Source organism: Anas acuta, chromosome 5, assembly GCF_963932015.1.
Source record: "Anas acuta chromosome 5, bAnaAcu1.1, whole genome shotgun sequence".
In the NCBI taxonomy this organism is placed as follows: domain Eukaryota; kingdom Metazoa; phylum Chordata; class Aves; order Anseriformes; family Anatidae; genus Anas; species Anas acuta.
This window is the reverse complement of record NC_088983.1, coordinates 4,854,565-4,867,728: the sequence shown is the minus strand read 5'-3', so window position 1 is coordinate 4,867,728 and position 13,164 is coordinate 4,854,565. Positions and strand designations below refer to the sequence as shown.

Sequence of the window (13,164 nt, the reverse complement as noted above, 5' to 3'; positions counted from 1 at the left end):
GCCCTGGAAGTGATGGGGTATGTCCATCCCGTGCACAGGAGAGGGCAGGCTGGTTGCCACCACGTTTGCTGAGACGTGGCAGGGGGCAGCATCCTGCTGCCATGGCTCAGCACCGTGCTGGTGACCTGCCGTGCAGCACCAGGGCAGGGAATGTACATGGGATTTTTGGCCAAAGCTCGTTCTTCTTGAACAGCTGCTGTCTCTGCTCTTCTGATCTCCTCCTCCACCTCCCTGGCCTTGCAACTCGAGGTGTCTGAGCATGTTTTCAAACAGACAGCTATTTATAGGGGTGTGCAGGTCAGAGATGTGAAATGTGGTTGTCGGTACCTGGACGAGGCTGCTGAAGGGCTCAGATGTGCTGTTACTGCAGCTCGTGGAGCTGGGAGGCTGGGCCTGGAGACATCATCTCCAGCTCCCTGACCTCCCTACCGCTGACCTCTGCAGCACAAGGAAGTGTTGTGCTGATTCAGCCTGCTACAGATAAAAGAGTTACCATAAAACACCTTCCCTCTCAGAGCAGAAAGGGAAGCTTTGAGGCTAAGCTGGCTTTTTGAGGCTTCCTTTTTTGAGGCTGTGCTCTGAACCCTAGGAGCTGGTCACCAGAGCACTGGGGGTGATGTGGCCTGTGTCACAGCCAGAGCATGACACACAAGTTTTTGCCAGGCTGCTCTGATGCTGTGGTTCATCCTGCTGCTGTTTTGACAGCCTTGTTGTTTCTCCTTCACAGCCGTGGATCTCCTGAAGCACAAAATGATCTTCAGCGTGGTGAGGCTGGGAGCCACCATCATCATTTGCATCGGGTTTCTGCTGATGCTGCTCCCCGAGGAGTGGGATGAAATCACCCTGAGGTTCATCAACAGCTTAAAGGAGAAGAAGAGCGAGGATCACGCCGACGACATCACAGACTCCAGCGTACACACGAGAAGCAGAAGTAGAGCTAATGGGACAGTGTCTATACCACTAGCTTAGGGCTGGCGGACTTGAACTGCACGCGGATGTATATTCTGTGAATATAGCTTAAATTTCCTCACTACTTGTATGCTTAACAATGACATTTACTCTGATCTGGGGATGTAAGATAAGAGAAATACATCTATAATAAATGTTTACATTTATACACTTACCAAGGAAAGGGTGTAAATAACCACAATAAAACGTTTTCTAATAAAAACCATTTAAGCTCCTGTCTTACTGAGCTGGTAGGTTTAAAATATGGATGAAGTCTACATCACTGGTCTTCTGGTGGCAAAAGTAGAACTGTTCTCAAGGATACAAATTTTGGACATTTCCAGCTAAATCTCAAAATTGGACGTGTGAACTTAGCTTCAAAATATACCAATCTTTTGGTAAGGCAGTGGGTTCGGAAAGCAGCTCCAAATCTCTCACAGAAGTCTCGAGAAGCCATTTGTGAGGGAAGCTGATGTTCACATTGTTATTAGGGATCTTTATCAGACTAATTATCCCGTGTCACGCAACGAATTAATCTTTCATTAGGTTACGCTGTTGTGAAATATGTGATGAAAGCTACTCCACACATAATAACAGACGTGCTGCAGTGCTGCTTGCCCTCTGGTGCTGCACGCTTGTCTCCTCTCCATTACGTGCTGTGCCTGCAGGCAGTGGAAATCAAAGGCTCAGTCCTGATGCCCAAATTGACGTGACAGCCAGGACATCAGCAGGGACAGTGACACAGCCATGCGCTGCCAGGACACCTTCCCTCCCAGTTTATTGGAAGCAAGAAATCCCTTCCTGAATGCAGCAGAAGAGCCGACCTCACTCAGGGCTTATTTATTTATTCATTCATTTTTTCCTTGCAGAAAAACTGCATTCCCAGCTGAACAACGAGCTTCTCACATAGAGATTGAGCACCCCGAATCACCAGCATCCCTGCATCCCTGGAAAATGCCAGTTCCTATTTTCTAGAGCTTTTCCCTTGGGCCAAAGAAATATTTTTCTTAAGAAGTTCTGCAGTGCAAAACCTTTCAAAAGCCAAAACAAACAAACCAGCCAAGCCAGCTCCTTCCCTAACTCACCGTGTAATTTAGGATGGCTGTTTTCTGTTGCAGCATTCCTAGGATCAATCATGCAAGATGACTTTTATATTTGAGAGCACCTGATACGCAAACAAAAACAATTTTTATTTTTTTTTTAAGAAGAGTAGAAACAAATGGAAAGAAGTGCAGATTGCTGAACTCTACCAGCCTGCCCAGCACTGGAGCTTTTGATTTCCAGTTAGGAGGGCTTTTTTTGACAGTATTTCTGCCAGAGGTGGAAAAAAAAAAAAAAAAAAAAAAAAAAAAAAAGATTAAGGAGGGGTTCATGATGAATACTATTGGTTATATAAATAGCAAAAACCATGTTTATTTGTTATTAAATAAGAGCAAGAGCACAATGTACAAGGGTGCTGATCACAAGCTCACCTCTCAATGGGCGCATGTGGGCTTGCGAGTTGCGGGGTCCCACATGAACCCCACAATTTGGGGGGATGCTGGCGGCATCATGAGCCCAGGAGCAGCTGTGGCAGGGCTGGGGCCAGAAGGTGGTGCAGAAATCATCTGTCCCCATGGGCGTTAGGGCTTAATGCCGCTGCAACTGCAGCCATTCGTGGCAATAATTACAAATGCAGCTTTTAATCTGACTCTCTTCTACCTGATGGTTTTTATCTGTAATATTTGTCCTTATAAAGTATTTGCTGCAACCAGCAGAGCTAACAAAATACACATTTATATTGAAAACTAACAGAACTCCGTAGCTCAGGCTCTTTTATCACATGGCTACACAACAGGAGCTGGAAGAACCACCCAAACAAGCATCCCCCTAAACCCAGAGGTGTAAGGTCTGTGTGCACACGTAGTCTTTTAAATGTCTTTTTAGCATTTGAAGAGATGGGCTCAGAGCTTCATCCGCTGCTTTTGAAGCAGTCAGTCATTAAAAATATCTTGAAAATGTGACCTGTGTGGAACAGGCAATATGGATGGGACGATGCGGCTGAGAGCAAAGGGCACATGGCTGCTTGAGCACCACCCCGACCCGATTTTGGAGCCAATATATTCATTTACGCTAAAAGAGAGCTTTAGAGATGTGTTTTACTGAAATTTTAGTTCCTGCCAAGCTGAACACATGGGGAAAACAAACATTTCCTTTTCGTACGCATTGATGAGGACCTTTTGGCAGCATCTTCAGGCACAGGACTGGATCCTTCAAGGAACCTCTTTGAGTATTCAGCAGGGAAAATAACATGAAATCCCAGTGTTTGAGTCAGTTTCTCTCTGCCTGAGACATTTCAGGGCAGAACAAGTTGCTGTGACAGCCCAAAAAGGCGGGCTCGACGTGAGGCCTAGCACATGCAGCAGCCCTGGTGCATGCTCCCAGCCTGTCCTTGGGGGCCAGCGATGGCCCCAGTGGCCCAGCAGGCAAAAGCTGCAGCCGTGGGGCTGGCAGGCATGGGGTGCAGGCTCCTAGCCCTCTCCTGGGGCCAGCTGTGCTGCCTGGGCACTATCCAGGACCAAGGGTGGAAGCAGGGCAACAGGAGGCTTTTGCTGCTCCTCTTACAAAGCGAGGAGGGTCATTGTTTTCCCTAGAGTGCAGCTCTGCCTTTCAACGAGAGAAATCTCATTAAAAACAAGAAATAAGACAATAAATTGAGGCTGTTTTGCTGTTATTGTGGCCCCCTTCACCAGCGTGGATCCCAGCCAGTGAAACGATGCTGGGTTATTGTCCTCTTGTTGTTGCTTGATTTGTTCACCACCGCCCCTAAACACACTGCAAATGTCATAAATGACAGCAACCCTATTCTCATGGTTCCTCTCCCTCCCTCAGGGATTTCCATGAAATGCAGGTAGGATTTTGGCAAGAAAAGCACAAAGCACACTTATCCCACTGCGCGCACTCACACCAACATCTGCTCCTCTGGGGATTTTTTTCCTGGTGTTTTCCTTTCGGACCTTAAGCTTCCCCCACCCCAGTCGTGACAAGGTGTGATGCTCTGGAGCAGCTGCCTTCCCTGGGCTTTGGAGCAAGACGTGCATTTTGGAAACAGACACACAGGACATGTGGCTGTGAGATTCATTTAAAACACCTTTTCAAGGACAAAACACTGTTTCAAGGCAGATGGGGGAGAAGCAGCCCATGGTTGTGGCTGTGCATGGGACAGGTGCTCCTTGCTGAATCCTCTCTTGGTTCTCCTTTGCTGCTCAGTAGTTTGGGATTTTCCATGCATCTTCCTTAAAATGAGAGCATCAGAACACTTGCAGGCCAATGATTTCTTTCTGAATTTAATAAATTTACTGGAAAACCCACTTTAGGCAAGGCCAGAGTGTACAAGTCCTAACTGAATTTAGTGGAGGGTTTCGGGCAATAAACGAAATGAGAGGAAGGTACAGAGAGGTCCCAGGGCTCCTGGGAGGAGCTGCGTGGGGTCCCTCACAGCTGAGCACCTCCCAACTTAAAGCAATCCTTGGCAGCACGCACAGCTCGCACTAAGTGCAGCCCTACAGCCCTGACATATAGGGGTGTGGGGGCTTTTAGGGTTTCACTGTGAGGTGCTGGCCCTGATGGATGCAGCCTCAAGGTGCTGAGCAGTGCTTTCAGGCCAGCACTGTGGGGTTTTGCAGCTGATCCGTAGGCTTTTAGGCACCCCTGGCAGGGGATGTTGGTCCCAGCACTCGTGAATCTTGTTTCAGGAATAATCTCCCCTGCAGATTTGCCAACCTTGGACACAAAAAACCTGAAGCAAACCGTGCACCAGGCAGGTGGGTGACAAATCTTTCCAGCAGTGCCACCACTCTGTGCAAGGCCTGGAGCAGGGAGAGAGGATACTTCTCCCACGCCGGGGCAGGCTCTGGAGGTGCTGTAACCCTTTTAATCCTTGCTGTAACCCTTTTAATCCTCTGAGCATTGAATTTCCCTCCAAAGACTGAAGATTTAGCCAAAGAAACAGTTGTAGAAATACCTCCAGGGCCACCAGCTGTGGTGGTGCTGCTTGCTGAAAGTGACTTGCAGGTGAAAAGCAAAGCTTGGCGCCGTCTTTCTGGCCTGTTTGGGCCTCCTCCTGTCCCTGCTGGGACATTCCCAGGGCCGAGTCAATGTTTAACCCCCCCTGGGAAGGACACACAAGTGCATTCATCCGTGGGAGCCAGCCCCCAGCTGGGCAGCCAGCAGGGAGCCCTGTGCTAGAGGATCTCTCTGCCTTTTTGGGGGCACAGCACGAGGTTTCTTCCTTCTCCCAAAGCCCCCGCTCTGCGCCATGGGCCTGAGCTCTTCCAAGGCGCACCCCAAGGTGACCAGGGTGGCACCGATGCTCTCCAGCGAGGACCTGCCCGCTCACCCCATCCCGCACCCCGGGGTGCTGGGGGGGCCCATCCTGTACCCGCCGGCCATGGGGGAATGGGGAGCCCCCAGATTTCACGGGCAACTACCCCCTCTCCGCAACACCTCCTACGGGAGGGCCTCCGCAGGTAAGGGGCAAGGGGGGTGGTCCTTGGGCTCTCACAGAGCAACCCCATAACGTGCACTACTGGACTTGTCTGTATTACTTTAATTAGAGCTAGATTCTGGGTAAGGTGCTCAGCAGGCAAAATTCAGTGTTAAAATAAATCAGAGCCATGCCTCGCAGCGGGGGAACCCCACAAGGCACCGGTCCCGTAGCAGTGTGGGTCCAGGCGCGTGGTGCTCCAAACCTCCTGTACCCAAAACCTCCCCACAGGCAAGGGAAAAAAAATCAGTAAATGTCATTTTCTTTCACCTGTTTCATTTTTAGTAGTGTGTTCTCAAAACTACGTGAGCGATGCATTAGCTCGGCCTGCTGTCTAACTAAGCACAGCCTCCGAGAGGATAGGTTTTGTTTATTTTACAAGGTTTCATTTTGGTTAAATTCCTTTTCCTCCAGTGGGGGGGCATCTGTTGTTCCTGAAGTGCAAATTAAAAAAAAAAAAAAAAGGCAAAATGGGCAATTTTTGGAAGGTTTTTCATTATCCCTAATGAAACACGCATTCCCTGTCTCTCCAAGCCATTCCCCAGCTTCCACTCCAAATTCCTGCGTTTTATCTCCAATTCCCCTCCCTGGAGGCTGCACACCGTGGTGGCCACCTCGGGGCTCTGCCACATGGGAGCTCAATCACTGCTTTAAAAAGGCACCCAAACACAAGGAGGCTGGTTTTGGGGAGGCAAGAAGGATAGAGAAACTGTAAAAGAAATAGCTACTGCCCGTGTGTTTATTTGTGCAAGCAAAAAAATAGGCAGCAGCGTCCATCCGAGACCAACGGCGCAGAACGGATCCGGACCCACTGCTCAGCCTCGTTAAAGCAGGGCTTTAATGACTAACAGGGGATCGCTGGAGTGCAGCACGTTCCCCTCCACGTGTGTATTTTGGGCTGGTTTCCAAAAAAGATGAAGGGCTGAATGTCATCCACTTCTTCTGCGGCCAGCAAAAACACCAGGGATGGTTCTCAGTTCCACCTAATAATAATAACAATAATAATAATAATAATAATAATAATAATAATAATAATAATAATAATAATAATAATAATAATAATAATAATAATAATAATAATAAATGTTATTAGTAGTAATAATAATAATGTCTCTGGGACTCAGCATCAAGAAGGGACCTGAATCGCTGCCTGGATGAGGCTGCAGGAGACATAGAGGGTGGTCGTGGTCACATATAGGGTATTTAAGGGGTTGTAGAGGGAAGGAGAGAGGTACATGGCAGGCAGAGCTGTTAGCAGCCACAGGCATGGATACATCCACGTGTTATTTCTGCAGCTAACAATGATTTATGCCTGGTGTTATCAGAGTACAATGAGAGAGATGGGCGTGGGATGCACCAAATACAAAACAGGGCAGAAAACTCTCGCTGGGTACAGCCGAGGAGCTGACGGCCCCAAAGTGACTTCACCCCTGTCTTCTTTTCCAACCTTTAAGGGCCCCTTTCCTTCGACACTGTGCCGGCAGATGGAGGCAGCAGCATCATCAAACTGTACCCGCCTCGGCGACCACAAGTAAGGGGTTTGAGGGGCTCCCCTGGCTGAGCCGTGTTGTCCCCAGCTGGTCAACCCACTGCAGATCCAGTCCTTGGGCGAGCTTCTCACCTCCCTGCCCTGCTCTGAGAGCCCTGCCACACCGACGATCCCAGTTGTCCCCAAGAGCTTCTGTGCTCCCCCAAAATTCATCAAGCAGTCCGCTGCATGTGTAGCACAAAGGTGACCCCCCTGGGGCAGGGGTGCTGTGCTCCAGCCTTCCTTGCTGGAATTAAAATACGCAGCACTGAGTGAGGAACATGTCCCGAATCGGTGGGAGGATGAGGCAGTAACGAGCCCAGCTACGCCCTGTAAATTGCCACGTGTAATCACAGCCTTGCTTAAAAATCTCTTAGCCACATGTATTATTTATAGTCGTTGATCTTATTTCTGTCCTGGCTGTGTTTATGTATTGTTAGGGCACTGGCAACACCCACTGCAGGACAAAGCTGCTGCTAATCCCACCCTGTGCTTTGGCCACTGCTGCTACAGACTAGAGGGAATGGCCTCAAACTGTGCCAGGGCAGGTTGAGGTGGGAAATGAGGAGACATTTCTGCTCAGAGAGCAGGCAGGCGTTGGGACGGGTTGCCCAGGGAGGTGGGGGAGTCCCCGTCCCTGGGGGTGTTCAAGGGAAGGTTGGGCCTGGTGCTTGGGGACATGGGTTAGGGGTGACACTGGTGGTAGGGGGATGGACCAGGTGATCCTGGAGGGCTTTTCCAACCTTAATGATTCTGTGATTCGATTCTAAGTGCCAGCAGAAGCCCCTTTCCCTGCAGGAAGGCTTCCAGAGGCAGCACAGAGCAGGACGGCACGGCCCTTGCAAGGCCCATGCTCCAGCCCATGACACAACTTTAGCCGAGAGCCCCAAACTTCCCCGTCTGCCTTCAGCCTCAGCAGCGTCTGGGAGCGATACAGCTTGTGGTGTCACATGCTGCCATCTAGTGCCATTATTTTTCAGCTTCACAGTCGGTTTTGTGGGCACAAAACCCAACCACAAGCCGTGAGCACGGGTGGGGAGCGGGACGGGAGGAGCACGTGTGGTGCAGCGCTGTGGGGGCACGAAGGTTTGCTCCAAATGCAGGTGAACAAGGGAGCAGCAGGCAGCATCCCTTCCACTTCGGCTGGAGACACCAGCTTGGAGGTGACCTGCTGGTATGACCCAAAATAGGGCAGAGCAGAAGCCTATATATATATAGGAAGCCAAGTGGAAGCTTCCCATTGACTCTAGGGAGTTGGTTTGCTCTTGGTGTGTTGGGCTGAGCTGGGACTGTCTCCAGCACTCCTTTACTGCTGCTGCCTTTTATCTCCTGCATTGATGCCTTCATTTACAGGATGCTTGAAAATGACAGCCCAGGCTCTGGCAGCAGTTTAGGGCAGCCAGCCAGAGGCATGGCACCGTTTGGAGGGTGCCTGCTCATCCTCATGGGACTAATGATGTCCTGTTTAAAGTGCAAGGCAGGGCTTAGGGACGGAGCCCTTGGTGGAAATGGCCTCAAGTTGTGCCAGGGGAGGTTTAGGTTGGACATTAGGAAGAATTTATTCATGGAAAGGGTATTTGGGTGCTGGAACGGGCTGCCCATGGAGGTGGTAAAGTCCCCATCCTTGTGGTGTTTAGGAGACATGGGGACGTGGTGCTTAGGGGCATGTTAGCAGTGGGCTTGGCAGTGTTAGGCTGATGGTTGGGGTCTCAGGTAACTGGGATCTGGCCTCGGGTGACCTGCCAGGAGACATTTTATTAAATTGTGATACCCAGGTGTGCTAAGCACTTGCTAAAGGTGCCGATCTCCTTCCTGTACCCAAGCAGCCAGGCCAGAAGCAGAGCTGGAAAAACCTCAAGGTAGCTTCGCATCAGGTTTCATGCTGGCAATGGAAAGAGGATGCTGAACACTGTAAATATTGCACTTGCAGAGGCTTGAACCCGCCAGCCCGCCATGGGGGATTGCTCCTGCAAAGCCCTGGAGCCAGCACGAAGCAGATGAAGCCCCAAAAGCCAAGGTGAGGACGAGGCAGGGCTGCACCGACCACGTGCAGCCTCCCTTCCCTGCAGGTCACGATCTCGACTTGGACAGCCCACAGCAGAAGCACCGCAGGGGGCAGAAGCACACGCATTCGTGGTTTTAATGAGGATTTTCCACCGTGCCCCAGAGCTGCGGGATGAAATGCAAGCACTGTGAAAACCTTCTCTGAATTGCTGCACGTTGGCCAGGCAGGAAAACGCTCGCTGCCTTCATCCGGGGAGCACCCCAGGGACCAGGCGTGGGTTTGGGAGCCCGTAGCTGTTTCTTTTCATTTCAGCACAGGCAGATGTCTTTATTTATGTTTTCAAATCCCTTCTAGGCTCTGGAGAAGAGCGGGCAGAGCCTGAGAGCCCTCCCTGGCAGGCGGCAGCACTTGCACAAGCTGCAGATGCTGGAGCTGACCCGCCGGCGCCGAGAGGTAACTTGGGGAGGGCTCTGGGGAGATGCTGTGGCTCCGCGGGGTTTTCCCATCCCGGGGTCTCCCCCATGGGACAGGAGGTCTCAGTCCTGTGCCTGGGAAGTGTGGATTAAGCTGGGGAGCAGCCCCAGCGTGGTGGATGCACCCACACCTCCCCGCTGGGCTGGGGAATGTCCCACACATGTAGGAGACGCTGGCACTGAGAGGCAGCCCCAGCTCCAAATGGTGCTCCCTGTCCCCATGCTCCAGGGATGAGGAAAACCCTCCTGCAGGCTCCTTCTCGTTCCTTTTTTTATCCAGTGGAGTTCTTGAACCCACGAGGTTTTTTTGCCCTTCGGAAAGTTCAGTAATTACTTCTGAGTTTTTTCAGCGCTCTGCCCTCATTTGGCCATAACCCATGGAGAAACCACAAACCTCCATCCGGGTCATGTTCTGTCACGTACCCACGTTGGCAAATATGATTTTCCCTGCTTAAGCTACCTGGCAGTGTAATTATTTTCCGTGCCAGCCCCCTAACGATATGCCGCGCCGAGCTGTTAAAACGTGTTTGCTCCTCTGCTGCTTGTGCTGACGACTCATTTGCAAACCCAGGCAGAGCTGAAGCGAAATCTCCACAGGGAGGCAAAAATCAATAAACAAAAAATCAAGGAATTCAGCCCGAAGAAAGTCCTTGACACTCGACAGAGAGGTGACAGCACCGACAGCCCAGACCTTGTCCCCGCTGAGCACAATCAGCATTTTAATGGAGACCCCGGTAAGCAGAATAGTTTCCCAAGGAGATGTAAAGCTCCCCAGCATCTTAAATACCATCAGATCAGTTTCCCCGTGGAAGCTGTGGGATAGCTGTAGGGGCATAAAACCAGAATGTCACAGAATATCATTGAATCATTAGGGGAAGATGCAGGAGCAAGCAGGGGCCCGTTGGATATTGGTGGCAAAGCCCTTAGCTGTCACCTTGTCCCCAGGACAGGGTTTCCCCTGGCTGGAGGATTTTGGGGTGGTCTCTCATCATGCCAGGGGGTGAATGTCCATGCTAGGTGCTGAACCTTCCAGTAAGTCCTCTTCAGACGTGCAGTACCATGTCCCCCGCATCTGTGGGTCTGTGCTAAATCACACTGGATCAGACTTTCTAATTTTACCAAATATAATCCCAAATTTATGCCTGGCCTGCCTGGACGTGTGGTCTGGTCTTGCTGGGATTTCTCAGGATCTTCTTTCCACACCCCCAGTTGCCCGTGGTGTTTGCCACGTGAATCCCATGGGCCTGGGCATGGCTTTCAGCAGAATTCCATTTTTTTTATATTTTCTCCACCAGGAACCAGCGGGGACGGAGGACTCGCAGGGCAGCACGACAGCAGCAGCAAGGTCGGGCTGTGGCTCTGCGGGGAGCCGTGCACCAGGGACCTGCCCTGGGACACCTCCAGCACCGACTCGGGGGGCTGCGAGAGGGAAGAGAGGAAAATTCCCCGTAAACCTGCGCTGGTGAGGACCCGGACGGAGAGGGTTTCTCTCTTTGATGAGTTCTTCGATCGGGATTTCTAGCGGCGTGCCTCGGGACGTGCTGAAGGACCACGCCACGGTGCCAGGGTGCGGGCACGGTGTCTGCAGTCAGCAGCGGTGCTGTGAGCTGGGCAGGTGGACAGGGCCACGGGAAGCACGGAGGTGGCTGATGTGATCGGTAGTGACAGGTCTGGGTACGTGGCTGCATCCGAGCAGCTGGGGAGAAAAAAAGTTTGGACTGAGCAACAATAACGTGGGGGCGGAGGGAGGAGGAGGAGGAGGCTGGCAAAATAAACAGAAGCTGGAAAATGTTCCGGCAGAAGTTCCAGCTGGGATGAAATATTTCGCTTGCCTTTGAGTTACTCGACCTTTCCGCCTAGCTTGTTTTCAACCTTACATCCTTTGCTAAGCCACAAAAAAGCAGTTCAAAATGAAAGGTAGAATGATTGCTTTAGGAAGTCTTTCAAATAAATATTCTGGCATTTCTGAAATTCCTTTTTGATATTTTTTTTTTCTTTTTTGAGTTTCCTCTCCTCCCCTGGCCCAGGCAGAGAAATGTATGTATTTTATTCAGTATTAACCTCCAGTTTTATGGATAATCTCCCCAAAAACACTGGCTTTTGTTCACTTGCCCACTGCATTCAGGTCTCAGCACTGTGCAGAGTGGTGGGAACAGAGGGCTCTCCAGCAGCCCCTGGTGCTGCAGGGTGCTGGCCATCTCCAAATGCATTCAAAGCAATGGTGCTATGAAGGACATCAATTCTATCTGTGATTCTGGGATAAAATGAATCCCTGGGAATGTCTCCCTGGGTTGCTTTCCCCTTGGTCTGCCTAAACCCTACCAGAGGGTGAAACATCCTCAGCTGAGCTTGTTGGCTGGCCTGGCCACCAACTGGGACAGACTGGAAGCCTCACAGGCAGACAGACAGACAGACACACGTGCCATTCGCTCATTTAGGCACCCCCTAATTAACCCAAGCCCTGCGCTGCTGTTTGATTGGGTTTCCCTCGTGTGCCTTGGCTGACTTTGTCTTAGCTGAGTGATGTTGAATTTCCAAATGCACGAGAAGGGAGTTGGGGCTGCTCTCCCTCCCTGCTCACCAGGATTTCAGGACAGGGCAGGGACCCTACAAACAACAGGTAGTGTCACCACCACAGCTGCTTCCATCTCCTGCTGCTGGAAATCTGCCCCCTTTATTCTTTAACTCAATTTGGAGTCAATTCTCATGTGCAGGGCAGGGCAGGGTCTGGGAGACTCAGGGCAGGTGAAGCGCGTCCTTCCATGAGGATGTTTTGGATATGTCAGCTCTATATCCTCAGCCTCCTGGCTTACATAGCCAGAAAAAGAGCAGAAGACACATTTTCATGTGTATTTAGGGGAATCAGACACCTGTGGCTGACTCAGTTTCAACAATTTTCAGCCATTTGTCTCTCTTGAACTTTATTGAATATCAAAAAGCAGGAGCTGGAAGTCCCAGCCAAAGCCCCAAATCAAAGGTGGAGCCTCTAGCACAGCTGCCCAGCGCTGAGCTTCTCTGTCCTGGCTTCACCCCTCTCTGTCTTTTCGCTGTCTCTGGATGTGCAGCCCATTACAGCACGTCTGCACGCTTCGTGGAGAAAGCTGCTCTTTGGAGCAAGCCCACACGCCGTGTGCGAGTTCACAAAAAAGCCAAGAAAACAAACCCTGGCACAGAGAAGGAGAAGTAAGGGAAGTGATTTTTAATGAGAAAGGAGAACTGTTAGTGGCTAATGAGTCCTTGTCTGGAGTCTGCGTTTCAAAAATGCCCTTGCAAACTTTCCTCATAAACACGGGCATTGTGGAAGTATCGTGAGAGCTTTGGATTCGGTGCTGAGGGTAGGCTGAAAATGTCAATGATTTAATGGGCTGGAACAATTAATCTGGCACTTGTCTGTACACCTGTCCTCTTAATGATTCGACATATCTCCCTTCTGTGTTCCCATCTGTCAACAATTAAGCGATAATTGGTGGAAATGCAATTTATCTCAGATAGAGCTGATTAGTCTTCCAATAATCACGTTGCCAGCGCTTGGGAAGAGTGCTGCCCACGGAGAAGAGCGTGTGGACCAGTCGATCCATATCGCAGGCTGTGCAGAGAAGGGGCTCTGAGCATTAATTTATCAATTTTCAGTGTGCAAAATTTGCTCTTATGGAGGCAATAAAGCCGGCAAACCTGCTTTCTACTT

The 13,164-nt window shown here is 50.6% G+C and overlaps 2 protein-coding genes across 13 annotated transcripts in view; both read left to right on the top strand.

The window, feature by feature from the left end:
- SLC35F4 (solute carrier family 35 member F4) overlaps positions 1-1,174 on the top strand; it is a 101,606-nt gene extending 100,432 nt beyond the window's left edge. For all 12 annotated transcript variants that reach the window (XM_068682396.1, XM_068682398.1, XM_068682401.1 and 9 more), the window contains one exon: positions 728-1,174. In XM_068682396.1, coding sequence (XP_068538497.1) covers positions 728-969 — 242 coding nt within the window. In that variant the 3' untranslated portion in view covers positions 970-1,174. The remainder of the gene's footprint in view (positions 1-727) is intronic.
- Positions 1,175-5,133: 3,959 nt separating this feature from the next.
- CCDC198 (coiled-coil domain containing 198) lies at positions 5,134-11,456 on the top strand. The gene is made up of 6 exons (XM_068682409.1): positions 5,134-5,456; positions 6,928-7,004; positions 8,932-9,018; positions 9,361-9,459; positions 10,051-10,213; positions 10,775-11,456. The coding sequence occupies exons 1-6, from the start codon at positions 5,246-5,248 to the stop codon at positions 10,999-11,001; spliced, it is 864 nt and encodes a 287-aa protein (XP_068538510.1). The 5' UTR covers positions 5,134-5,245; the 3' UTR covers positions 11,002-11,456.
- Positions 11,457-13,164: the final 1,708 nt, after the last annotated feature.

Bases quoted from the DNA above. Each gene is read 5' to 3' on its own strand.
- CCDC198 (XM_068682409.1), top strand. From the start codon at position 5,246: ATGGGCCTGAGCTCTTCCAAGGCGCACCCCAAGGTGACCAGGGTGGCA. The intron at 7,005-8,931 runs GTAAGGGGTTTG...TTGCACTTGCAG, and splicing joins ACCCGCCTCGGCGACCACAA to AGGCTTGAACCCGCCAGCCC. The intron at 10,214-10,774 runs GTAAGCAGAATA...TTTCTCCACCAG, and splicing joins GCATTTTAATGGAGACCCCG to GAACCAGCGGGGACGGAGGA.